Below are 27,765 nucleotides of genomic sequence, written 5' to 3'. Positions count from 1 at the left end.
AATGCTGTCTGAATGCAGACACAGCCATTCCCTCATTCAGATATGTTTATTCTTATATCTTCTGTATTTATTTCAGGCAAATCAGCTGATGATGTGTGGTTTTTGCATTGAATCTGTGATGTCATTGAGAGCAGGAGGGCGTGTGTCAGCTGAAGCTGGGGGTGACCCTGGCTTACTGAAGCTTTAAGTGAAAGAGAGAAGAGGACTCAGGTCAATAGAGACACCATGGAGTGCAGAGAGAGAAGAGAAAATGGGTTTTTAATTGGCCTGGGAGTTCTCGAGCTCAGCTCTCTTTACGCACAGAGAGAGAGAATATATCATCAACCTCTGATTGATTGCGTTTAGCTCGATCATTGTGCGCAGGGATCTAGAAAGTCCAGTGAAAACACAAAGACCGAACACAGAACTACAGCAGACCCTGGAGTGCTGTAAACCGCTTCCTGGAGTCTCAACGGCCTGTTGGCACCAGCCGTTATGATCCCTGAACTGCAGCAGGATGTATTATTTCTAGTTGAAGAGGGAGTGAAGTGGCTGTTTTTAATAGACAGCTGCTAAATGTGTAGTAGCTGTTTGTACATAGTCTCATTTTTATGGGGTGATGTGTTGTAATGGTTAAAGATCTGGGACCTGATGAATAAATGTTGGTTGCACAAAACTGGTGTTGAAAACTACATACTTTTATTGGTCCAAATAATGAACTGATGATTGAATTATTCCAAACCATAGTACGCTTTTCTTTTAATATACCACATTTAAAATAAAAATGCTTCCTCATTTGTGGATCAGATGTATTTTATAATAAATTTAGTTTTTTTTATTTTTTTTTTAATTTGCGAGAAATAAAGTCAGAATTGCGATATAACTGACATATAATTGAGATATAAACTTGTGATTCTGCTTTTTTCTCACCATTCTGACTTTTTTCTCGCAGTTCTGACTTTTGTTCTCACAATTCTGACTTTATATCGCGCAATTCTGACTTTATATCACACAATTCTGACTTTATAACTTGCAATTGTGTTTATATCTCGTAATTCTGATTATAACTTGCAATTGCCAGTTTATATCACAATTCTGAGAAAAAAGTCAGAATCGCGAGACTAATAAGATATGACATTCTACTTGGATGTAAAGGTAACAGTAAGCTTATACATGTTGCATGTTTTATTTTACAAAAGATATTTCAGTGATATGCTGATGTCAGACAGTAGTTTTTTTCTTATCTGCAAAAATGATATTTACAGTCTTTATCGTTGCCTAATGTATTTCTGATGCTGATAGTACGCTGTAGTATCTGTTAATGGGTGTCTGGATGGAAAATGCATATGGAAATTATATGCAGATAAGGTTATGCATAATAAAAAGGCATAAGATCCATTTATGGTTGACTCCAGGAGGAGAAAGAATGGGGATGTGCATGTAATGTTTTGCTAACTGGGATTTGGACAGAATCTGGTCTTCGTAGGGTTTTATTGTTTTATTTTTTATAATGTACTTCTTTGATTTTAAAATAAAATAAAATATTAAATATTAAATATTATAAAATAAAATAAAATATAAAATAATATTAAATAAAATAAATATTAAATAAAATATAAAATAATATGAAATGAAATAAATATAAAATATTAAATAAAATAAAATATAAAGTAATATTAAATAAAATAAATATAAAATAATATTAAATAAAATTAATATAAAATAATATAAAATAAATTTAATATAAAATAATATTAAAATAATAACAAAAAAACGAATAAAATAATATTGCAAAAAATAAAATAAATGAAAAAATAAAATAAAATAAAATAAAATAAAATAAAATAAAATAAAAAATAAAATGATTTTAGGGTTTTATGGCCCTTCAACTTTTGTGCATGCACATAATCTGCTGTTTATGTGTATACACTTTTAGGATGCAAGTTTTATACGTTAATCATGTGTTGAAAATATTTTGGGACAGTCTTGGTACGTACTACAACAAATTTTGCATCTTGATACCACTGATCTGTTTCTTGCATAGTATTGCATTTGCCAAATTCTCTGATTTGGGAAACACTATAATCTCATATGCAATTTAGGACGTGGTGGTATGCAAATAAAGATGCACCTGTAATTGTGGACGTACGGCAGGAGATCTCATTAAATTGCGTGTTTAATTAAGCGAGTTGCACCCAGTTTTCATCTTGGAAGTTCTTATCTTGGAAGTTCTTATCTAAATATGCCTTACACTTATAGTGAACAAAGAGAAGTTAAGAATTATGATTGCTTCTTGTTTGAGCTCATTGTGTTGTGGAATATAGTGTCTATATTTCACATTCTGACATATGCAGTAGGTTACCATTGTATCCCATGCATATAGACTTTTGTAGTATTGTAGTGTGCTGTTCTTGGAGTTTCTTGGAGATTGTTGATTACTGTTTCTTGATAAAAAGTGTCAGCAGAAATGTTGCAGTTTCTTGTCCTTTTTTAGACACTCTCTCTACTGTAGAGCTTAGTGTGGATTTGCATGAATTGAGTGAAAGGTGAGTGTGAAACAGACGGTCATGTGAGCGGCAGAACTGTGTGGAGTGATAAATCCTCACAATCATTCCTGAGCTGCTGCCACATTCTTCAGGAGCAGCACGGATCAGCTTCACCTCTCTCTCTCTGTCCTGTGACGGCTGTGTTAGTCGCCTGATGGATGAGTTTTGTAACTCAGCTGTTGTATCATGTAATTTAGGAGTGTAAATTTTATGATGCCTCTCTGACAGTTTGAGGAGAAAAAGATGCTGTATGTACAAACAAACTTGACCGAGTTTGACCTTCCTGTCACAATATATTTCATCAGTTAAAGAGGATGTGAAGACGTTTTTTTTGTTGTTGTTGCAAGGAACCATAACTACCATGAACTTCAGGAGAGGAAAGGTAAATAAAATGCTGCAAGAGTGTTAAAAAGGGACTTTTTAACTGTACCATTGGGACAAAAACAGAATGTGGAAACGAGAAGGCTTATGTGAATTAAATCTAAAAGTGTTGTTTTGTGTGTGTTTAAATGCTTTCTCCTTCTCTCTGTTTGTAGGGACCCATCGTGGATGGGCGGCAGTACAGTTGCGGTTGCTTCATGAGCTGGTTTATGCGTCTCGTCGTATGGGGAACCCAGGTCTGTCTGTTAGACACCTCTCTTTCCTGCTACAGACCATGCTGGACTTCCTCTCTGACCAGGGTAAGACATGGGGCGCATAAATGCCCTCGAACCTTTACACACATAGTTTTAAAGACCTCCTATTGAGGTTTTGGGCTCATTTGGCTTTTTTTTTTATTTTTTAAAGTGCCCCAATTATGCTCTAAAAGTTCCTAATTTTGTTTTAGAAGTCTCTGACAATAGGTTTACATGTGTCCAAGGTCAAAAAGCACATTTTCTCGTAATATATACATTGCAGCATCACCTCTTTTCTCACAGTGTCTGAAATGGTTAGATCAAGAATTTGGTCTCTCTAAAGCCCTCCTTTCCTTGAGCTACTCTGCTCTGATTGGTCAGATGGCTCAGTCTGTTGTGACTGGTCTACCGCTTACAGCACATGTCGGAAACGAAACTCCCATTATCATATCTGAATTTCAGCTCCGGATCTTCCTCAACACTTGATATACAGTGATACGAACAGTAACGATGGCATCGATTTTACCGTATCAATTCGAGCCCAAGTCCTCATGCTTTGGAAGTTTATGAAAAGCGGATTCGCAGCACTGAAAACAGCATCTTCTCAACATGTCGACAAACACAAACCAAACTCTTCCAGTCTTTGTGAAGACATTTTTTCAGAAACATAGCCCTCAAACATATCAAAACAAGCAAGAACAAAAGCTCATAGTACAGTAGATGCTGTCAGCCTATTCACACACCCATCATGTATCTAGAGAGATTCAGAAAAACAGACGGTACTCATCTAAAAGACAAGAGATGAAAAGAAAGAGACCGTAAATATAAAATGTTCAGTAGAGTGCGTTTATGTAGATGGATTCCGCTGCGGCTTGACGACTTGTGATTGTATTTTCAGGCCTGTATTTTATGGAATCGTCATATTATACTTTCAATCATGCTCTTTTTAGAGGGTCATCACTCTCTCTCTGCACAATGACTTATTTTCTTTATTCCTTTAGAAGCTTTTGTGTGAATGTTGAATGCAGGGTTGAGAAAGCTACTTTAAAAGTGCAGTTCACCAGGGTGTTCAAAGTAAAGTAGTTAAATTACAGTCAAGTTACTCTTTTGGGAAAAACAAAAAAACAAAACAAAAAAAAACAAATGGTAAAAGTAGTTGTAGTAATAGCAGGCTAAATATAGTAATAGAGTTTCTAACAAAACGTACAATATTAAAACTCCTTAAGAGTGCAATATATGTTTAATTTTACCACTCTCGGAGATTATATAATATAAAAATATATAATTAATTTTTACTATATAATATTTTAATTATAGTGTATACTTTATATTAATATATTAATTATAGTTTATATTAATTATAGTGAATTAAATTGATAATTATTAATTAAAAATGTTTACTGTTTTGGCAACAGTATTGAGTTTTATTTTTGCTTGTCTTTTTTTTTTTTTTTTGATGATGAAATTATTGAACTGATTCGTCATAATGATTCAGATTTTGCAGTGCTGCTTCAGAGAGGCACATTTGATTATTGCCTAATGTTAAAACTATTTTACAGGGTTGAGATTTAATAAAATATCAAATAATGGAAATACCCTGAATTTTCTATAGTCATTTTTTCTAGTTGTACTAGTACTAGTTGATCTTCATTTTTTAAACTGGGTTCAGTGGTTCATTAGCGAATTTGTCTGAATCAGAATGATTAAAAAAATAATCTTTATCAATTTTGCCTATTGTCCTGCAACACCACAATGTTAATAACAAATGGCTTTTAAAAGAACAGCTAGATTTTATTGAACCAATGCTACTGAAAGTGTGTGTACTACTTTTAGTGTCCCGATCACTGGTTACATTTAAAGATGTATGTGCTTGTGTGTATGCATGTGAGTTTGTGTGTGAGTGTGTGTTACCTGGATTTTCCTGAAAGCCTCTGTGTCTTTGAAAAGAGATTGATGTTGTTTTTTTGTTGTTCAGCCATGGTCCACTTCACAGCATCCTGTCCCCACAGAGGTGTGCTGTAATCCTGTCTCTCTCTCTCTCTCTCTCACACACACACACACGGTTGGGCCTGCAGCTCTTGGGTATTGAGCTCTGTCAAGCTTATCATTTCCTACCAGACAGAACAAATCCAGAGTTCCCTCGGCTGAGCTCAGGCATTGGTCGAACGCTGTTTTCAACACAGTGTCAGAGGAACAATGGTTCCCTATGTTCGGATTAAACCCATTTCTGCACTCCTCTGAGAGCCAAACCAATTACTTATTTTGTTTAACGAGCTATGTGATCTGTTTTCGGGACTTTAATGGAATTTTGGGCCTTCTTTTGGAGTTTAAACAGAAGTGTAAACTCTTCAAGTTGAAGTCTTATATTAGAAGTCTTATATGTTGTAATCTGGCATTATAGTGTGTCCATTGCTCATGACTTAATGTATAATATTAATAATGTTTTTTTTTTTTTTTCAATTTAGGTATACATTGCATACAATTTTATTTATTTATTTATTCTCAAACTTTTTTTCTTTAAATTTTTAGTATTGTCCCTCGACAGGAGATGGATCACATGACTTCTTCACTCTGATTGGTAGTTGCTTAAAGTCAAACTTTTCCCAACTTTTTCAAGTCGCAGAAAACAAACACATCCTGTCCCTATATCTTATATTACTGAAAGTTGCCATTTCTTATTGAAAATGAATGATTTTACATTGTTTTATCACTGCAAGTCCCTGGGGTTATAAGAATATCACTCGCTTAGGCTTACAGCTCAAATTTAGTCCTTTTTTAAGCTCAGATTTAGTCTACATTTAATTGCGTCTTATGTGAATGCACACTTGAGCCGAGTTGAGAAGTTTAATTCATTTTTAGCAAACCGGTTTGTTTGTATAGCATTTGTTTCAGTCAACAAGCTAAAAAACAACTGTTTTTAGTCATCACTCAAACATTTGCCAATTTTTTCCCCCACTTTTTTCAGTATTAGTTGAATGATGCTCAATACATAGATTGTCAGTCACTAGCAGCGTTTACCTGGATCCTAATAATCGGAGTGAAATCGAACAAGTAGCGCAGTTGGAATAAAAAAAGTCTCATGTAACCACATCAATTGGAATGAGTAGGCTAAATCCGACTGAAATTTCATTCTGATTGTAAGGGGAGGTTTAAACCTGTTCTAATTCTTTTGATAGGACGTGTAACGAAAACCGGAAAGTTCTGTGCATGTGCAATGATGTAGAAATGGTGTAATGATGTATGACGCACCAAATAAGCTGTTGTTCTTGTTGCCATTCTGAAATTCTCCTTCCGCTCATTGTCTGTGAAGTGCTGCAGGAAAATGTTGTCCCACCAGTCCTTGCTTCAGACTTTCATCCACAGAAGTGTGGGAACTGGTGCTTTTACTGCTTGATAAAAATAAGCATCATGCCACAAAGCTTAATGTGCTCGTTGTCTCCTAATTAGGACTTGAAATAGATAAATATTAAGTCTGCCTTTTAAAATGAAGAAAAGGAGGATGGTTAGTATGCAACAACAGCGGGAAACTCTTATACATATATGCACGTTTCTGGATAAATTGAGAATCATGTTTTTTTTTTTTTTTTTTTTTTTTTTTTTTTAAATCGAGACAATTCTCCCACGATTCTGAATAGACAACTAAACCAGATAACTTCATTTACTAGAGGTTCTGACTAAATGTTAATTGCTGCAGTCTATTTAAAAAAAACAACAACATTTAATTCAATTTGATTTAATGTGTTGACGTGAATTCAATGTGTTGACGTAATTTCCATTGAGACAGGGCGGGACATATCGAACAGCTCCCTCCCCTTTTTTGTAATAGCCAATAGCGTTTTGTTTATATCACATCTCTGCCAGAGCCATTGAGCTCCGTAAAGCTTTAGTTTCCTTCTAATCTCTAACCGTTTCTCCTCCATATCGCTTTAAAACATAGCATTCTGTGGAAAATTCAAATGGGTCTGATACATTTTGTGTTCTGTGCTGACTCACGCATATGATTCGCTCTGTGCTCTCATGTCTCTGGACCGGAGCAGACTGTGAGCGCTGCGGCGGTTCGCGTGACACTAATGTGAAACCAAACTTCATTCGCGTCAATAGAAAGCTTTCTTAATCGTTCCCTATCCCCTATATAGTGCACTATGTGCCATTCGCCATTTAGAAAGTAGTAAATGAGTGAACAAGTGACTGATTTCAGTCACAGCTTCAGCATCTATTTATAGTGAAGGGGGTGGGACACTTCAGATTCTAGAGAGCATTTGATTGGTCAGAAAATCTGATGAGAAGCTGAAGTGCAGGGTGATGTCATCAAAACCGTTGATCCATATTGGCGGAAGTGACGGACTGTAAGTTTTGCATGCTTATATCTTATAAATGTGAATTTTGACATTGTTTTGGAGCACAAAGGCTAACATATCCATACCTAAGGCCAAAAAACTTTTCATGGCGACGTTAACAGTCACTTGTCGCCACCTACTGGTGTAACATTGTAATTGGTACAATCTTTACTTTAAGTGTCAAGTTACTTTCAAAAGGTTTTGATTACTACCATAGGTATCAGTGTTTATATCCGAACTATAAACTTTTTTTATCTCAGTACTTCTGTGTTAATCTGAATGATTGTAACACAGAAATAATAATACTGTGTGGTTGAAAAGACTGTTTGTGAAGCTGTTTCATACCAGTACAATACAGTTCTGGCAGATCTGAATGTTCGCTGTGATCGTACTTGTCAAAAGTTGAAAAGATATATAGCCGAATCACTGTCATTTAGGAATAAGATTGCGTGGATGTTTGAATCGAGATCACGATCTTTTAATGATTAATCGTGCAGCTTTACTCATATACTACTATCATGTACTATGTTCGGATTCATCATTCAAAATGATTCCATTCTAATTGAAACATGTAAATGTAGCTAGTGTTGACTTTCCAGAAATGCCCCTCTGTGTTCATCTGAATTGCAGTAAGCATCCCGCTGTTGAAATGATTGATCTTTGATTGAGGAGAGCTGCTCAGTCCACCTGAATTAAAACTGTGTGCCATCTGAGAGGTGAAGAGACTTACAGTTACAGTCAGCCTCCTGAGGCTTTTCTTGATTTTATCACTGAAATCATGTCCAAAAGAAGAAAAACAGACAGTAAAGTCAGATTGCCACCCGCCCTGATATACACTACTGTATAATGATGAATGATTTCCTTCTAGCAGCGGTTGTTAGGAACGCCCTCAGCACAAAGACACTTTACAGAATGAAGGCGTCTGATTTAAACATGTCTGCTTGACATTGATCAGTGCCAATCTGGACTCTTGACGGGATAACAGAGCAGGAGATTCTGAGTTTCTTTTAAGTTAGCACATGAGGGGTACCGTCTTTTTCAGTTCCTGACAGAATGATATTAGAAGAAAAGATGGGGATGTTTTATTCAAGGCACAGCTTTGTAGTAAACAATTGCTCTGCCTACAGATAACAGGTGGATGCTTGTTACGAAGTGATTAATGCAGATAGAGAGAGAAAGAGGTGGAGAAACATTTACATATGTGGCAGATACATGCTTCCAAAATCTAGATGGAAGAGATGATGAAATATAAAATTGAAGAGATGTTAGATTGGGTAGAGAGAATAATTGTGTGTGTAATCTTTGAATGAAATACCTGGATTATTTTATTCTTTTTGTTGTTTTTAAGAACAAACTGTCCCTTACCTCACTATACTACATTTTCCCCAAGTTTAGAAGTTTAGAAGTTTATTGACAGGATCTCAGAGGACAGAGAAAAATTATGAGTAGAAGACTGAAACAAGCTGAAAGAGACAGTGAGGAAAAGAAAGTGATGTTGTTGGTTAATTAGTATTTTGTCAAGTTTCATTTGCCAGAGCTCTCGTGTCAGCAGGGGTTGTGTTGTCTGAACGGAGCAGTGTGAAATAAGCTATTTGAGGTATGTGTTCGGCGGCTATTTTTGACGACGTTTGTGAAGACAAATCAAGAATGCCAAATAAAGAGCTTTCATTTAGAGAGCTGGCGAAGGCACTTGAGAAATTCTCACCGGATGAAAGGTGTAAATTGCAACACAGAGATTCATTTTCAGCTCCGCTCTGATGTCTGCGGTGTTAATTTAGTTTTATTTAGAAGTTAGTAGCACATTTTGTGAATGGATGTCCAAATAACCTGACAAGGCTTTACCTGCAGGAAACTCTGTTAGCAACACTCTGATTCTATAAATGTAAACTGTATTATTGTCCAGCTTTAATGTGTTAAATACAACTATAAGGCCTGAAAATATTAAGATATTATAAACATTAACATCATGGTTTTATGTAAAGGTGTTTTGAAAAAAAAAAATTGACTAAATAGATTTGTTTTTCTATCTATCTATCTATCTATCTATCTATCTATCTATCTATCTATCTATCTATCTATCTATCTCTGTCTCTGTCTCTGTCTGTCTATCTGTCTGTCTGTCTGTCTATCTGTCTGTCTGTCTGTCTGTCTGAATTATATTTCTTATTATTTTCACTGTGATTGTCTTTATTACAGTACTTTTACCGTATAAAGGTCCTGAGATATTTGTATTATGAAATTAGGGGGGAAATATGCTTAAAAGTCTCTATTATTGAAATTGTCACAGTGTAATTAAATCAACAGTCGTAAGAATAGCAATTATTTTCTTTTATGCAAAATATTATGTAAAAACAATATAATAACTCAATTTTATTTCAGACTTTTGAATTGTGACCTAGGTATGTTGAAAAAAAAATCCTTAAACAGACTCTATTTTCATATAAAAATAAAAAAGATATACGTTAATAAATGTGATTTAATTTTGTGATATGTTATGCAGAAATGTGTGAGATTCACCCATATGCAGTGAGGTACATGGACTTAAAGTTTGTGTGTTTGTTTGAATGGAAGTGTTTTAAGGCTCTTTGAACTGAATAAAAAAAGCCTGGCTCCTCTGGTCTCTGTGGCCCTGAGCTAATCTCACTCTCATACAGCTTTAAACAAACACACTACCAACCTTTACAGCCCTTACTAACACACAAACACAAGCAACACACTCACTGGGTCTCTCTCATGGCCCACACACACACACACACACACTCACTCACTTGTGTGTCTCACTAAACAACCTCTTTCTCACTTTCAGGCTCTTGCTAAAAGCACCCTTGTCCCTGAAATATTAAGCGCAGGTCTGGGGAGACAGAGAGAGGCATTTGTGACAGAAACACAGACAAGCAATTTTAAATGGATTTTAGGGATGATGTACCTGGTGAACACATTCAGAATATTTAGTGCTCTTTGCTAAGACAAGCTTAACTATTAGGATTGCTAACAACTGCATAGCAATTTACTAAAAACCATTTATAACATGTTAGCAATGTCCTAGCAACCACCCAAAGCACACTAGCAACAGCATAGCAATACCCTAAAATGCACAAAAGCACCCAGAACTCCTTATAACAACTGCATTGCAATACCCATTTTTTTTACTTCAACTTAAACCTATTTATCTCAGTTAGTAACCAAAGCAACATTTCTATTGTTTGTTACATGTTTGTCTTGACAAGAATAACCACCCATTTATGGTGATTAGAGTCTGTTTATCTTAAGAGTGACATATAATGGTGTAAATGCTTGTGATTGTATGTTTATTATTTTTCTTCCCTGGCTTCTGTCATCTAAAGTCTCTCCCTCAGGGGCCAAACCCTCTCATTTTATACTTGATCTGAATTTTTGCAGTATATCAAGTTAGTGACTTGCGCGCTGTCTCTTAGGAAGCCGTGCAAAGTCAGTAATTATACCCTGATCAGCCTAACCATGTTCTGATGCCTTTTTTGACTCTCATCAGTTACAGACAAGAGAAACAGGACATAAACCCTCATCTGAACATCTCATAAATTGTTTAGCGAGTCACTTTTCCCTCAGTGACCCTGTCCTCTGCACTCTAAGCATGTTGATGGTTTCCATAGCAACAAACCCCTTCCTCTCGCAGCCGAAAGATGCGGACGGCGTTCTGCGGACCTTTGCGATGGACTGTAACGTCCAATCCATTCCTCCTCACTGCACTGCTGTAAACAGCAATTTTCTGAGTCAGTTGTCAGTTTGCCGTCTCCTCCCAGCTCTAGTGGCTCTCAATTTACAACACACATTTTTTGCCTGTATTTCTACCTCTCCGGTTGAGAAGTTTGACGCATTTGTCAGCATGTTGCTTGTTTGTCGGGTTTAGTTGCTCATCTGCAGTCTGTAATTTCGTTGCAGTGGACTTCAGCACACTGCTTATACATTATTCATAATTTATGTGACAGTCATCTCTGCTTATATCCTGTCAGCAGTCCTCGCATCAGCCTGAGCACCCGAGTTCATCTTTTTCGACAGATGCAGGCTTTTTACCTCTCAGTCATGTTTTAAGAGTTTTTGTTGAGTCGATAAAATGTTCGCATTACACACTTTTTCTTTTTTTTTTCTGCACTGACCTATCAGAAATGCTTAAGTAAAGTGTTCTGGTAGATAGAATATTGTTTGTTCTTTCAGCACGCAAAACTAAGGAGTTCTAAGGTGATTTAAAAAAAACAAAAAAAAGTTTTTGTTTTAGAGCTGACAATCAATTAAAAAAAAAGAATTAATCACACATTTTTCTGTAATTAATCACGATTAATAATGATAATCGCACCTAATATTAAAGTTTTTAATTTTTTATATTGTAATATTTTCACATTTAATCTCCAAATTAATGTAGAAACAACATAAAACAGCATATTAAATTAAATATTTGATCTAACAGGTAGGAAATATCCAGATTCAAAGCAGTTATCAAACACTTCACAGTCTGCACTGCATAATTTAGATTAAAATCTAGATTAATTTTTATTAAATCTCCATAAGTTATTCAATTAAGACCACTGAGTGATTTAAGAGCACTTTTTCTTTTGCTCTTTGATTAACATTAATGGCAGACTGTAGCAGGTTTATTAGGCTGCTGTCACTTTAAGAACTGTTGCTCATGACTCGGATCTGCATCCTATTTCCTCACAACTCTTTGTGTTCATTTAAGACTTTATGTAACTCATCTAAGACTGTGCTTATGAGGATACTTGACAAAACAGGCATTTTGGCATACTTTTGTGTGTTTTGTCCGTTCAAGCGTGAAAGAGAACTCAATGCGGCCGGGTGTTCCGCCGAATAATGCTACCTATCAGATTGTGACTATATACACTATATTTGCATTGTTTTTGGGGTAGGGGTAGATATGGACATTAATAAAACCTCAAAACATATGAATATGATGCTGGTAGCACAATATGATAGGTAGAATTTTTCGGTGTTGAATTGTGTTACCTACTGTTTTAATGGTAGGTAGCAAAATCTGAGCGGGTAGCACAAATCATCTGGCGCGCTGTCTAGCGGCTTTCTGTGTGCACGAGTCATGTTTGTCTGTCACACAGACAGGAGATTCACACAGACAGCGCACTAGTACTAGTATTTACTTATTTTTTTATTTCTTTTTTCATTTCATTTTTCATTCCAATTTCATTTATATTATTTGTAGTTTATATTTTCTTATATAGGTCTATATTTATAAATATATTTATAATTTTGCATGTCGGCCATTGAAGAACATTTGTAAATATATTATGGAAGTAAAATGGCTTGTGAGCGCTACTATTTATATATTAAAGGATTAGTTCACTTTCAAATGAAAATTACCCAAAGCTTTACTCACCCTCAAGCCATCCTAAGTCAAGTCAAGTCACCTTTATTTATATAGCGCTTTTTACAATGTAGATTGTGTCAAAGCAGCTTTACATTGATAACTGGTACATTATTTGGCTGCACAGCAGCTCTTAAAAGAATAGTGTCAATGCAGGCAGATCAAAGCACTGTTGAATATCAAATGTCAAGTCAAATGTCAAGTGTATATGACTTTCTTCTTTCTGACGAACACAATCGTAGAAATATTAATAAATATCCTGAGGCATCCAAGCTTTATAATGGCAGTAAGCGTTACCAAATGAGTATGAGCTGAAGAAAGTGTCTCCATCCACATCCATCCATCATAAACATATTCCACACGGCTCCGAATTTTGAATAAAGGCCTTCTGAAGTGAAGCGATCCATTTGTGTAAAAAAAAATCCATATTTAACAAGTTATGAAGTAAAATATCTAGCTTCCACCAGACCGCCTTCCGTATTCAAATTACAGAAAAAACGGAACTGCCGTCGCGTCAGTTCCGTAAGTTGAATAGGGCAGGCGTAGGACGTACAGCGTAAGCGTTTTGAAGAATACGGAAGGCAGTCTGGCGGAAGCTAGATATTTTACTTCATAACTTGTTAAATATGGATTTTTTTTTACACAAACGCATCGCTTCACTTCACTTCAGAGGGCCTTTATCAACTCTCTGGAGCCGTGTGGAATATGTTTATGATGGATGGATGTGGATGGAAGCACTTTCTTCAGCTCATACTCGTTTGGTAACGCATACTGCCATTATAAAGCTTGAATGCTTCAGGATATTTATTAATATTTCTACGATTGTGTTCATCAAAAAGAAAAAAAGTCATATACACCTAGGATGGCTTGAGGGTGAGTAAAGCTTGGTTTAATTTTCATTTGAAAGTGAACTAATCCTTTAAGGTTTATAGTAGTTGTAATGCACTGGACTCTTGTGTTTAGTTGTAGACTGGTTTTAACAGCTTTTTGTCTGGATTTTCCACTGAATTTGCATGAATTTTGATTGTGTGTTTTTAAGTGCATTAGTGACACAAATATCGTTTGTGAGATTCAGTTTTCTCTGTTCAATAAGAGCTGGCAAACATCTATGTGAGGTATATTTCCAGCTTAATTAATCACTTCACACAAAAGAAACAATTTGATTACCATTGACGTCGTACAAGAAAATCTCAATGAGCGATTAACATTTTTTTTCCACCCTGTTAATTGGGGTCACATGCAAAGGCCACATCAAAAACTGTGAATATATCATATGTTGGGCTTCTTTTGTTGTAATGTTTTTGATTAATGTTGAGAACCCTTAAAAGGAAGTACTGTGAAAATTACATGAGAACTGAAAAACATTTTAAAATGGAAAAACTCTGCCTTGATGTTTTTTTTTTTTTTTTTTCACAAAAAATGAGGATAATTAACTACAGAGCAATAACAGATAATTTCCTCCTTTTGATTAATTTAAATGCTGAAATTTATTTAACTTTTGTGGTTTGAGATTATCCATGTAGCCAGACCCTCCTCGTCATATACTAAGAGAAATATATTCACGACCCACTTCTTCTCAATCTTGCAGACCTTTTAGTGTCCATTAATAAGAATATGAATCACTTTGACATCTGTTCACTGACAGACGGCTTTTTAATCTAATTCTCTTTCTTCTCATTTATCTTTTCAAGATCATCTTCTCAAGATCATCTTCTCAACTGAGAAAGACTGAAAGAAACCTTAAATTTCTGCATTGGCTAATTTGAAGCAGAAACAAAAAGAAAAGTAAACTGACCATTGTGGCAATATTGCATCTGACATATGCAAAATAGAGAAAATGCATTTTACTTGTTGTGAACAAGTAATATATATATATATATATATATATATATATATATATTGAAGATGGGCATGATTGATCAAATGGAAGCAGGAGGTTATTTTTCTGTCTTTTTATAATTTGACTTCTAGCTTTCTGTAAATAGATCCTGTCAGTTTGAAAATTCTCCAAGATGGACTGTAAGTGTTTCGCTTTGGTTTTTCCTGTTGTTATTTGAGATTAGTGTTATATAACCCAATTGTAGGCAGAGATCCTGTCCAACAGAGACCCAGAGATGCACACGGATGTCTTTCAGCGCTGTCAAACGAACAATACACAGGGAGAGAACATCTATTAAATTGTGTTTTTAGATCTGAACTGTGTGGTTTGGCAGTATGTAAGTGCATCGTGCAGTATGTAAGTGCAAAATGTCTCTGTTGTTGTATTATTTAAAGACAAAAATCCCTGCATTTTGACTTCATGTTCTTTTTGAATTTTTTATTTTTTTTTACTCAGAAAATGGCATTTAATGGCATTTAATATCATTAGCTGCATCACACTCATTCTTCAGATGAATGAACCACCTTTAACCTCATTTCGATGTGCTAAAATCACAGAGGATGGATTTGATTTGTATTCCATTTTTTTGTACCCTGGTTTCAGAGTCATATGAGACTTTCTGATCTATTATTCCCTCAACAAGAGAATGAGTTGTGAAGGATGTCTATTACTCCCCTTCTCATCCTCTCCTTCCCCTTCACCACTTCACCGCAGAGCAGCTGCATCTCTGTGTGGGGAATGAGAAATATCGATGGGACTGATCTTTCTTTAGGTCATGTTAAATCATTATTGCAGCTATAAGTTAGTCGCACCTTCCCATCTGCCACAGGGGCCGGCAGTCTGCCAGCGACTATTTTATGATGCTTTCAATTCCCATCTGTTCAGGGTGCAAAGGATTCCTTTTGTTTGTTGAAAAAATAAAATTTAACTTAATGATGATGATGATAATGGATGATGATGATGATGATAATATAAATATTTATAATAATAATTTAAATTATTTTTAACATTATATTCTTCAGTATTGTTATTATTGTTAACTTTATTTTAAATATAAAATATTTATAATAAAATATAATAGTAATCCAATAGTTTAGATTATTTATAACATTTATTTTATATATATATTTATATATATATATAAGTTTTTAAGTTGACTTTAACTGGAGAAAATTAGTTGAGTTAACTTAAAAAGTTGAGTGCGATGGGTTGTCCTATGTTTTCAAGTTGGGTCAACTCGTTTTTTTTTTAGTTGTCTTAACAAGAAGTTTTAAGTTCAAAAGATTACCTGGTACTCATTAGATGAACAAAACTGGAGTGGATTAGTTGAGTTAACTTAAAAAGTTGAATGTGATAAGCTTATCATATTAAATATTTTAAGTTAGCTCAACTATTTATTTATTTATTTTTTATTTTTTTTACAGTGTATCATTATTGTAAATATTTTATATATAAATAAATTCTTATAAATAAAAGAAAATAGTATAACTAATAATAATAATAATAATAATAATAATAGTAATAATAGGGATTCTTTCCGAGCGTTTGGATCCGATTTAGACTGCACCAGGATCATTGGTTTTATCGGAAAGGCTGTGAGGTGTGAATTGATGGCAGAGTGAGGCCATAAACATTTTTATAGACAGAGCAGTAAGTCAATACAACGCTCACCTGTGGAAACAGAGCTTAAAATAGACCAGATCGTTAGCCATGCACGTCTCCCCTCATGATGTACGGATGCTCCGATTATTTGCCTTGTTAAATTTATATCTTGCTCTGGGCTAGAGGCCTGTGAGTGAGGATTGTGGGTAATTTCACCCTTGGGGCTCTCGGCTCACTTTAGATACATTGATGATCTACTGAGGTGACGTGTTGGTTCTTAAAAAAACAGCGACGTTTCAGGAGGAATGCTAGTTTTGGTAGCTATTTTATTTTATTATTTTATTTATTTTATTTTCAGTATGTATTTTGTTGCAAACAGTATTTAAACACAAATACACATTACCGCCTTCTCTCCACAGAGAAGAAAGAAGTCACCCAGAGTTTGGAGAACTACACGTCAAAGTGTCCGGGTGGAATGGAGATGATCAACCTTCCTGACGGACTCAAACTTCCTCCTGTACCATTTACCAAACTGCCCATCGTCAGGTGAGAAAGCTTAAACATCCAGGATTGTTTCAAAGGGGTCATATTGGTCATATTTCCCTCTGACGTCTAAAACACCTAAAACAATCACTTAGATTTGTACGATCATTTCCTAGTCCTACTCTGATCTTTATTAAAGAGGTTGATTGTGTTTTTGTCCCTTTAAGGATCTATTTATGAAGTTAATTATATGCATATGTATATGTGGAAGGTCATATGTTAATGAACTCATGGTGGTCATTTTATGCAGCTTAGATTCAGTTAATGGTTTCCTTTTGTGAATGTTATTGTACATCAATTTTTTTTTACAATTCAAAATAGCCTAATATGTACATTTTCCCATGAAATGTGTCCTTTAGTAAATGTTTTTTTTTTATTTGAACACATTTATCTCAGTGTCCACTCGCTCACAGCCTTTTGATGGTGTTTTTCCACAGCTCAGTGTCTGAAAAGTGACTCATCTGAACTCGAACTTTTGTTCAAAACATTTTTGAAGTTTGTTGGCCTATGAACCGTTAGGAAGCTGTATGAAAATTAAAAAGGCAGATTCTTTTGTTTTATTCTCCCCAAATTAAACATTTTAAAAGGAAGCACAAAACTTCACATATCCTTTCATCTGTCCCAAGGAAGCGGCTGATGTTCAGCGGGAGTAGGAAAGAAAGGCCTATAAATGTGTTTAACAGATGTATTTCATAATCCCACCAGTGGGTAAAGCTCAACATGTTCGCTTGATTGAAGTCTCCATTTCTCTGAGCACTTGTCTCTCAAGATTTTTTGAGTTGTTAAAATCCCTTAATTTATTCTTAAAGGGATATTTAATTGTAAAACTTTAGATGAGCCGTGTTTCTCCTGATATTTATCTCCCTTTCCACATGTTGTTAACATGCAATATATTTATGCAAGTTCTGCTTCCAAAATTTACGCAGAGGGCGTATTTTAGGCATATCTTTAAAAAAGTTTCATAATGAAATCTTGCCGTCTCATGGGAGAGATCGTTGTCTTGTAGGAAAGAGTAAATGTCAGTATTAAACTGGTATGATTGCTGTTCAGAGATGTTGTTTCTCTGGCAACAGTGTTATGAGTCTTTTAAGCTCAAGTTGTGCATTGTTCGGAATCAAGTTAAAGTTCAGAATGATTCTTTTTTTTTTTTTCTTTGACTCCATGTGTCCTTTTCTATGAATATCAGGGAACAGGATGGATAGAAACAGAACTGAAGAGTGTTGAGAACTGGTGATCAGTTGAAAGCTTGATTTAGAAACTCAGAAAGAAAAGGATATATGCCAGTATGTTTTTAGAAGACACAGTCTTGGTTTTATTTTAATATCTCTGTTTCTTGCATCTTAAATATTGCATTTTAAATTTCTAGGGTGTTGAGAATGGTAACTAGGATTTTTAGGGTGTTTGGGGTTGTTACTAGGGTGTTGTGAGTGGTTACTAGGGTTTTTATTGGGTTTGGGGTGGTTACTAGGGTCTTGTGAGTGGTCACTAGGGTTTTTATTAGGTTTGGGGTGGTTACTAGGGTGTTGTGAGTGGTTACTAGGATTTTTAGGGTGTTTGGGGTTGTTACTAGGGTTTTTATGGTGTTTGGGGTTGTTACTAGGGTTTTTATGGTGGTTGCTAGGGTGTTGTGATTGGTTACTAGGGTTTTTATTGGGTTTGGGGTGGTTACTAGGGTGTTGTGAGTGGTTACTAGGATTTCTAGGGTGTTTGGGGTTGTTACTAGGGTTTTTATGGTGTTTGGGGTTGCTACTAGGGTTTTTATGGTGTTTGGGCTGGTTGCTAGGGTGTTGTGAGTGGTTACTAAGGTTTTTATTGGGTTTGGGGTGGTTACTAGGGTGTTGTGAGTGGTTACTAGGATTTTTATGGTGTTTGGGGTGGTTACTAGGGTGTTGTGAGTGGTTTCTAGGATTTTTAGGGTGTTTGGGGTTGTTACTAGGGTTTTTATGGTGTTTGGGGTTGTTACTAGGGTTTTTATGGTGTTTGGGGTGGTTACTATGGTGTTGTGATTGGTTACTAGGGTTTTTATGGTGTTTGTGGTGGTTGGTAGGGTGTTGTGGGTGGTTGCTAGGGTGTTGTGAGTGGTTACTAGGGTTTTTAGGGTATTTAGGGTGGTTGCTAGGGTGTTTTGGGAATTTAGGGTGGTTGGTAGTGTGTTGTGGGTAGTTGCTAGGCTGTTTTGGGGTGGTTGCCAGAATGTGGGTAGTTGCTAGGGTGTTTAAGTTGTTGCTAGGGTTTTTAGGGTGTTGTGGGTGGTTGCTATGGTATTTTGGGGTGGTTTCTATGGATTTGGGGTGGTTGCCAAGATTGCTAGGGTGTTAGGGTTGTTCCTAGGGTGTTTGGGCTGGTTGGTAGGGTGTTGTAGGTGGTTGCTAGGGTTTTTAGGGTATTTAAAGTGGTTGGTAGGGTGTTATGGGTGGTTGCTAGGGTGTTTGGGGTGGTTGCTAGGATGTTTGGATTGTTGTTAGGGGTTTTAGGGTGTTTGGGGTGGTTTGTAGGGTGTTGTGGGTGGTTGCTAGGGTATTTAGGGTGGTTGGTAGGGTGTTGTGGGTGGTTGTCAAGATGATGTGGGTTGTTTCTAGGGTGTTGGGGGTGGTTGGTAGGGTGTTGTGTGTGGTTGCTAGGGTGTTTCGGGTATTTAGGGAGGTTGCTTGGGTGTTTCAGGGTGGTTGCTAAGGTGTTTGGGGTGGTTGCCAAGATGTTGTGGGTGGTTGATGGGTGTTAGGATTGTTGGTAGGGTGTTAAGGTTGTTGCTAGGATTTTTAGGGTTGGCAGGGTGTTGTGGGTGGTTGCTATGTTGTTGCGCCTGGTTGCTAAGGTGTTTGGGGTGGTTGCCAACATGTTGTGGGTGGTTGCTAGGGTGTTTGGGTTGTCTGCCAGATGAAAATTAGTAGTCTGATAAAATAGTAGAGTAACTACACACCTCTCCCCATCCAGACAAACTCTTGAACCATAGTGCATATAGCTAAAATTTGTTTTTAATCAGGGTTACAATGCATTTTGACTACATTTTCTAGTCAAACATTCTCTTCTTTCTGAGACCATATTTTTATATTTTTGATTTTGGTAATCAGAAGGCTCACCTCTGAAACTTTGCACGTTTGCTTCTGGAAGCATCAACATGCTGCTTACTCAACATGTGAAACAGGCCTAACTCTCTCTGTTTTTGTGACTGATGTTTTAGATCTGTGTCTCTGCTGAACCTGCCAGTGAGTCTTCGTCCTCATAAGGTGAAAGGCCTTCTGGGACAGGGGATGTCCACCGCCAGCCCATTCATCTACTCACCAATCACAGTGCACAGCAGAGGAGATGAGCGCTCCAAGAAGATAGGTGAGTTTTTTCCTCTCAGAACTCTCTTAAACTTTCTCTGTGTGTGGTGTTGTTTTCTCTGAGCCTTTAATTACGGTACATTAGCATGATCTTTGAGTTTTAACCTCACACACTGTTTATGCGGGGTAGTATTGCTCTGATGGGCTTTCGTAGCGATCTTAATTACTGTTTAAAAGATTCGAAACTAAACACACACCATTGTGCTTCCACGTGGTCTGTTTGATTCATGTTTATGACAGGAGCTGTCATTAAGTTGTCTCTTTCCCTGTTGGCAGTCGGAGGCGGTTGGAAGGAGTTGAAGTGTTTTCTGGAACTCTTAAGCAGCATCACACGGCACAGGCTGTATTATTTATAGACTTGTTAAGGCAAATAGCAGAACACTTTGCCACATTAAAAATACTATGGCAGTGTAGTCCACTTTTTTAAACACATGCCATGGTGACTAGCTGGTACAGCAATGGTATCACATGCTCAAACTATATAGTACCATATTACTTTGAGAATACCATAGTACTGCTTGTTTTTTAAGGAAATACCGTGGTAAATATTGAAATTAATCATTCAGTAACATGAGAAAAATACTCTGCCAAAAGAAGAAAAAGTTGATTCATACTTCATTAATGTTACGTTCATATTTCATTAAAAGGATTTAATCAGCTTTAATGTAAAAGACGTATCACTGTAATAATCGTACACTCAGTCTTATGTCAGTAAAATGTCTATTTGTAGTTCAAGCTCCTCCAGATTCATTTTGAATTCCTGGACTGTATCTAATCTCTCACTCTGGGCGTAACTTTCTTGAGTTCTATTGTTTTGTTGTGGATTTTTTGGGTGTATTTTTGGATCTTAGGGGCCCTGAGGAACTGGCAGGAATCTTATGAAGACAGATGGCTGTTCAGTGTGAGGTTGCCCGACTTTTCAAACAAATCATGTTGTATAAGAGTCAGATGGCTGTTTCCAGCCTGTCTTATTTCATTCTGCCAAAACCCACCAACGTCTGCTGCGAGTGCCCGTTTTTTTTTCTTTCCTTGTGTGCTATCCCATGACCACTTGGATACTCCCAATGGTCCCGATTTCACTCTCAATTACGTTGGAATGGTTAGTCAACCGCTTCCGTCACGGGTCGTGATTAGTCACAGGTGGGCGGGGAGAATCGACACAGGTGGGCACTTTGCTGAAGACTTCGTCTTTCTGCTGTTGAGGCAAGATTTAGAGTTGCCTCAATTTCCGGTTGATTACACAAGCATCTAAACCTCAAGAGATAGTTTACCCAAGAGGGATGGAGGGAGCAAGAGAATGAAAGGACGAGGAGATTCACAATCAAAACTGATTCACTCTGGTCGTTTACATAATTGAATCATTTCCAATCAGGGTTAAATTAGTGCCACATACTTCAGAAGGGTCGGTTTCGAGTGAGGCTTCACTGAAATGCCACTTGGACTTGTTTGGCTTTGGCTTCAATTAAACCAGTCAGATCCTGCCATGTTTTCTTTTAAAAATGTTGGCCTTTTGCCATTTTTATGGGTGTACTCACACTAGGCACGGTTGCCTTGAACCGAGCCTGAGCGCGATTGCTCCCACTCCCCCGCTGACCCGCACTCATATTGCACTTAACGTTCCAGGCCGGAGCACGCTTGCATCATATATGATGCAACATTTTGTATGGAAGAAAACAGGAAGAAACACTCTTTCGCTAAGATGCTGCCTTTTAGATTTATCATTTATGCCACGCAGCGATTTTCACTTGATTGTGCTACACATATCAGAGGATTATTACGAAGGCTGACGTTAATGGTGGAATTTGCAGCTTTACTTACAAACTACAATTCCTGTTCATCAATAAGGTGAGAACCAGACCCGTTATAAACCCAAATGCACTCAAATTAATTACATTAATTGAAAAGTGTACTATCAAAGTAGTAATAAAAATGTTTGCCGTCGTAATGATGACAGTAGCACACACAAAAGTAGTAGCTGTTCCGTGCTCCGGCACGGTTAGCTCTCACACTACATGTGTACTGTGCTCGAGCCCAACCGAACTGTGCTCTGGCCCACCTCTTGCAATTGGGCAAGGGATGGCTAAATGAACCGCGCCCGGGCACGGTACGGGACGATCACACTACTCAAACGAACCGGGCTTTGGGGGTCAAACGTGCTCGGGCACAGTTCAGAGAGCCTAGTGTGAGTACACTCTATGATGTTTGCTAAGTCAAGCAGCTCTGTTTCTATTTCCTATGCTTATTGATAGGGTTGTAAAAAGTACCAGTACTTCAGTACCAAGTCGGTACTGAAATGTTAAAAATGTGACAATACCAGCATTTTCAGCGCTGTTTAACGGATTCTGACTAACTTTAACACCCCTGGCCATTGTGTTCATGCGCTCAACAGATATGTCTGTGATTGGTTACAGTGATCAACGCTTCGAAAACATGTTGTACACCGGTCCGCTGATAGACACCTGCTTTCAAAACACTTTAGCCAATCACAGACATATCTGTTGAATGCGCGAACACAATGGCCAGTCAAGACCCTTTTCACATTTCCGGGTGCCTCAGAGGCGGAAGTTGTCACAATTGTGTAAACTTATATAGCGGTGAATGAGAGAATACATTAAATATATTTTTTGTGTTCCCATTTGCTCAAATAGCAAAAGAAAAACTCCTTTTATTTTAGTGACTTGTTAGTTGGTTCTTTTGAATTAGGCTACTTAGCACTAAGTAACCACTCAAAGCACCCTAAAATCATGTATTGTAAGACACTACAGTGTTTTCAATGGCTATGCTCTGCAAATGACTCTTATGAGTTGATTCTTTAATGAATCGTTCAGAAATACTCACTAGATAGAAGTTTGAATCAGTCTGATGAATCCTTTACTGAATTAACTCACTGAATCAGCATCTGCAAGTGCAAGTTTTCATTGCTCAAGTGGGTTTGGATGAGCATGAGGGTGAGTGACTGATGACAGAATATTTATTTTTAGGTGTACTACCCTTTTAAGGTTCTTGAAACTTTAATTTTATTACTACAGTATGTTCATATTTTGTATTAAATGACACTGATGGGACGTTACTCTCCAAAAAGTCTATTTAGAGCCTTTCCAGGTCTGAGAGACTGATGCTATATCTGACATCTGTGTCCAATAATCATTTATTCGCTCTCCATTTGCACTGCCATCTAGTAATCACCAAAGTCCTTCACCTCACAGTCGTGACAGGACGTCACTGCTCTCATATTCCTCCAGCACGGGCGGTCGTGTCTGAAATTCTCAAAGTCTTGAGTTTATCGAAACACACCCTCCCGTTTTCCACGTTTAACAATTTCAATTATTCATTCGCTTCTTGCTTAACGGCTCCTACGCACTTTGCGGTGTCAAACATGGCTTGTAAACGAGCCGCATTATACGATCCTCCTTCTTGTTTGATTGGTACGAGCCGCTTAATAACTTCCCAGAATGCCACAGGGAGGAGGGATGTATCACGCCTGTCTCGGGGTAAGTCGAGCACCCAAGGCTAACGTCTCTGAGTCACACACTTTCCCTGACAGAAAAATCTTTGGGCCAATGAAAAATGTCACTTGTTTGTTGTTTTGCCGTCAAGGCTCCATTGGTTTGAATATTTTATGTGGCGATGATGTGCTGCCGCCCCGCACGACTCTAAATTTGGCGAAGCTGCATGTAATGAGCACCCAGGTAAACACTCTTGTTTGATATGAGAGCCGAAAAGAGCATGTTTGCATTGATTTCGGAATGTGTGTCTGTTTCTAACTCTGTGGTGTTGATATGTAAGCTAGTTAGTCCGTATTTGTTTGGAATCAACTATAGATGGTGTTTTCTTTGCTTTTCTGTTGCTCTCTTGGTCTTGCCAGAAAGCAGTCTGACTCACACACACACACACACACCAGATGTCTCTGGAGAGAAGACCTTTATCAAAGCAAGCAACCTCCGCAAACACACACACTGAGGGAGAAGTTACGTGAGGTAGTCTTGCATTAACTAAGTCAACGAGGTATGCATGCATAATTGTATTTGACTTGGCAAACATACAAGTAGCAAATGTTTTTGAAGCGTTTGCCTTATTTTGAGAAGTTATGTCATGTGTGGCACTTGAAAAGAGATGATGGGAATTAGAAAGAAATTATTGATTCTGGTTTCGTTTATTATTCTTGTAGTACTTTTGAGGAAGAAATATTATAAAAAATGCAATTCCTTTGCCAAATTATGAGAGAATTTGTATACATTTTTATAATGTTTTGTAAGTTTAAGCAATTCTTGCAGAAAGTGTTTTATGCAGATTTTTCATTGTCTTTTTAGGGGTGGTGTAAGTTTAATCCATATTTTGAAAAAAATATATTTTTTTCCCTTTTTTTTTTTGGTCTAACATTTGATCCAACAAGACTTGGCTCATCAGAATCATTTATTGGGTAATATATTTGATTCTGTAAAAAATAACTGGCTCATAAGAATAATTTGTTCTGAAAGGATTTAAATAGCAAAAATCTAACCCATTCATAAAAATCATTAGTATCATGTTGTTTTTGATGCACATAAAAGAACCAACTTATAAGAATAATTTTTTTCGGGAATCTGAAATGATTTTAATTCAGTAAAAAGTACCGGCTCATTAAAAATCACTTGTTTTAAAATGTTTTTAAATGGCTAAAATGAACTTATAAGAATCATTTTTCTGGAATCTAGAACAACTTTTGAAAAACATATTTTTTCCCCCCCATTTGATGAAAGTCAGTGGGGTATAATGTCGTTTTGTACATTTGATTCATTAAGACCCAGCTCATCAGAATAATTTGTTTGTTAATATTTTTGATTCCATTAAAAAGAACCGGCTCATAAGAATCATTCATTCTGAAAGGTCCGAAAGGAATCTTTCGTTCTGGAATGTTTTTAAAACACTAAAACCAACCGACTCAAAAGAATCATTTGTTTAGTATTGTGTTTGATTTAGTAAAAAGAACCAGTTCATAAGATTAATTTGTTCTGAAATGTTTTTAAAGTACTAAAAAGAAGTGGCATAATTTCTTCTGGAATGTTTTTATTCACTTAAATGAACTGGCTTATCAGTTGTTTGGGTGTCTGAAATGGTTTTGATTCACCAAAAAGCACCAGCTTATAAGAATGATTTGTTCTGAAATGTTCACTCAAATCAACTGACTTTATAAAACCATTCATTTGGAAATGATTTGATTCACTTAAAAGAACCGACTCATAAGAATAATTTGTTCAGCAGTGGTAGCTATATATGTCATGCTGTAGATTCAGTAGTCATTTTGTGGTGTCACTTAACTGCAGTACTGCAGGAAATTCTGTCAAGGGTATTTTAGGTACGGTGTTCTGTCCGCCTACGCTGAAGTCCATCTATAGTTAGATGTGGGATATTCCTTCTTGATAACGCAAGGCACTCATCAGCCCGATGTTTGGAAAGTTATGATGTTTAAAGAATCAAAATGGCAATTCTATCATTTGTCTTGCAGGTGTCAACAAAGAAGTCTCTTGGCACACTTCAACCAAATTGTAAAAGTTAAATGATTCTAATGCTAGAATTAGTTGTTTTATAGCTAATCTGATTATTGACAGATGATTATTTAGTGTGTTTACACACCTGTCTCTGCCTGTATATCTCATTTACATTTACACTTTAATCCATATCTCAGCAGTATTGCTTGTATTACATTATTTTCTAGTAGCGTTTAAACAGTGAACCCTGTTTACACACCTGTGATTCAATCTTTCTGACAGCTTGCAGTTCTCTGGAGCCGAAGGCATCGGTTTGGCTCAGCACGAATCTCGCACCTTGTTCCAAATAAAATTACAGGAAGTTCCATTGAAATCTTCTGAAGCTTTGTCTCTCTAGTGCTTTCCTTTTTAGAAAGTTTGACAGCCTCCCTCGCAGCTCACAAACGCTTCCGTTAATTGTAGTGCTTTTTGGTTCTCTGGGCAGAACCGAGAGTGAATTGTCAGCTCTGAGGGGCATTTAATGTTTCGGCCCGTTCTCTTCTCCTCTTCCTCTCTCATTTCTTCTTGTGATCAGATATCAGAGTAAACAGCCGCCTCTGCTCATCTGTCCAGCACCGTTGCTGCAGACTAACAGAATATTTAATGCTCTATGTTGTGCTTTGCTTTCCATGTCAGATTCTATAACCGAGAGTGATGTTTGCTGTAAAATAAAGGGGGTTATATAACAGGAGATGGGTTTTCCTATAATTGCACAGGCGGAGAATGGTTTTCGAGGCCTCCAAGTTCTGCCTGATTCTGTTTGCATCTTGAATCATAAAAAGAGAGCGATGTCTTTCTTGGCTATGTAGCAAAGTCTTACCAGTGGAGGGAGGGAAGATTAGGTCTCTCTTGACGTAAAGTCAATTTCTTTATCTTATGGAGTGTGTGGAGTTTTGTAAGGTTAGTGATCAAAGGCACCATGTGAATGTCTCCTCAAAATGCCATCGATTTTAAATTGAGAGATCATTATTTCTGCAGACTATTTTGCTCAATGAAATCAATAGATGTAAGCAGGCTTCTTTTCCTTTAGTATTATGACTTTTGTTTACCTGTAACTACAGTAGAATTCACAGTAACATACACTAGCGTTTAATACTTTGGAGTTGGTAAGATTTTTTAAATGTTTTTGAAAGATGTCTCTTCTACTTATCAAGGCTACATTTATTTGGTCAAAAATACATGTATACAAATACAAAAATAGCTCAAGACACATTTCTTATTATTATAAATGTTGAAAACAGTTGTGCTGCCTAATGTTTTTGTGTAAACTGATCATTTTTTTTCAGGATTCTTTGATTAATAGAAAGTTTAAAAGAATCATTAATTGAAATATAAATCATTTGTAACAATGTAAAAGTCTTTACTGTCACTTTTGATCAATTTATTGCATCCTTGCTGAATAAAAATATTAATTTCTTTCCAAAAAAAAAAATGTATTGAACCAAAACTATCATTGTTAATTTCATTGACAAATAATTTTCTTCATAATTTTCATCAACAACATTTTTTTCACTGACGAAAACGAGACGATAACTAAATAAATAACACTTTTGAATGACAAAATCTATGATGAAAATCTATTGCCATTTTCGTCAAAGAATAAAAACAAGATGAAAATGTTAGGGAGGGACAGTTTAGGAGGAAATCTGGTCAGAACTGATGTCCTGTGCTGTAGATGCGCTTATTTGAATTATAACGTGCTGATCTACCCGGAGGTGCATAAGTTGGCATACACTTGCTGCATGTATCATAAAACATTCAAAAATGTAAACGTCTGGAGAAAGAAAAGAAAAGACATAAGGATAAATCTGAAAAAGCATGTCAATGTGAAAGAGAGCTCAATTCAGGCCAGTTGTTTGTGCGCACACAGAAAGCCGCCTCTCAGACAGCGCACAAGTATTGAATTGAGCTCTCTTTCGTGCTTGAACAGACAAATACACAGAAAATTGTCAAAATAACCATTTTGGTGAGTATTCATGTAAACAGTCGGTTATGTCTTAAGTGAACGTGAATATCGGATGTGTATCAGTATATTGGATCCGTGCATTCGGCCTTAAAGTGACA

The 27,765-nt window shown here is 36.5% G+C and overlaps 1 protein-coding gene across 2 annotated transcripts in view; it reads left to right on the top strand.

The window, feature by feature from the left end:
• trappc9 (trafficking protein particle complex subunit 9) overlaps positions 1-27,765 on the top strand; it is a 211,513-nt gene that overhangs the window by 18,846 nt on the left and 164,902 nt on the right. For both annotated transcript variants that reach the window (XM_051872803.1, XM_051872802.1), the window contains 3 exons: positions 3,062-3,205; positions 16,745-16,871; positions 20,050-20,195. In XM_051872803.1, coding sequence (XP_051728763.1) covers positions 3,062-3,205; positions 16,745-16,871; positions 20,050-20,195 — 417 coding nt within the window. The remainder of the gene's footprint in view (positions 1-3,061; positions 3,206-16,744; positions 16,872-20,049; positions 20,196-27,765) is intronic.

Source organism: Ctenopharyngodon idella, chromosome 19 (genome assembly GCF_019924925.1).
Source record: "Ctenopharyngodon idella isolate HZGC_01 chromosome 19, HZGC01, whole genome shotgun sequence".
Lineage (NCBI taxonomy): Eukaryota > Metazoa > Chordata > Actinopteri > Cypriniformes > Xenocyprididae > Ctenopharyngodon > Ctenopharyngodon idella.
This window is presented reverse-complemented; position numbering and strand designations above follow the sequence as displayed.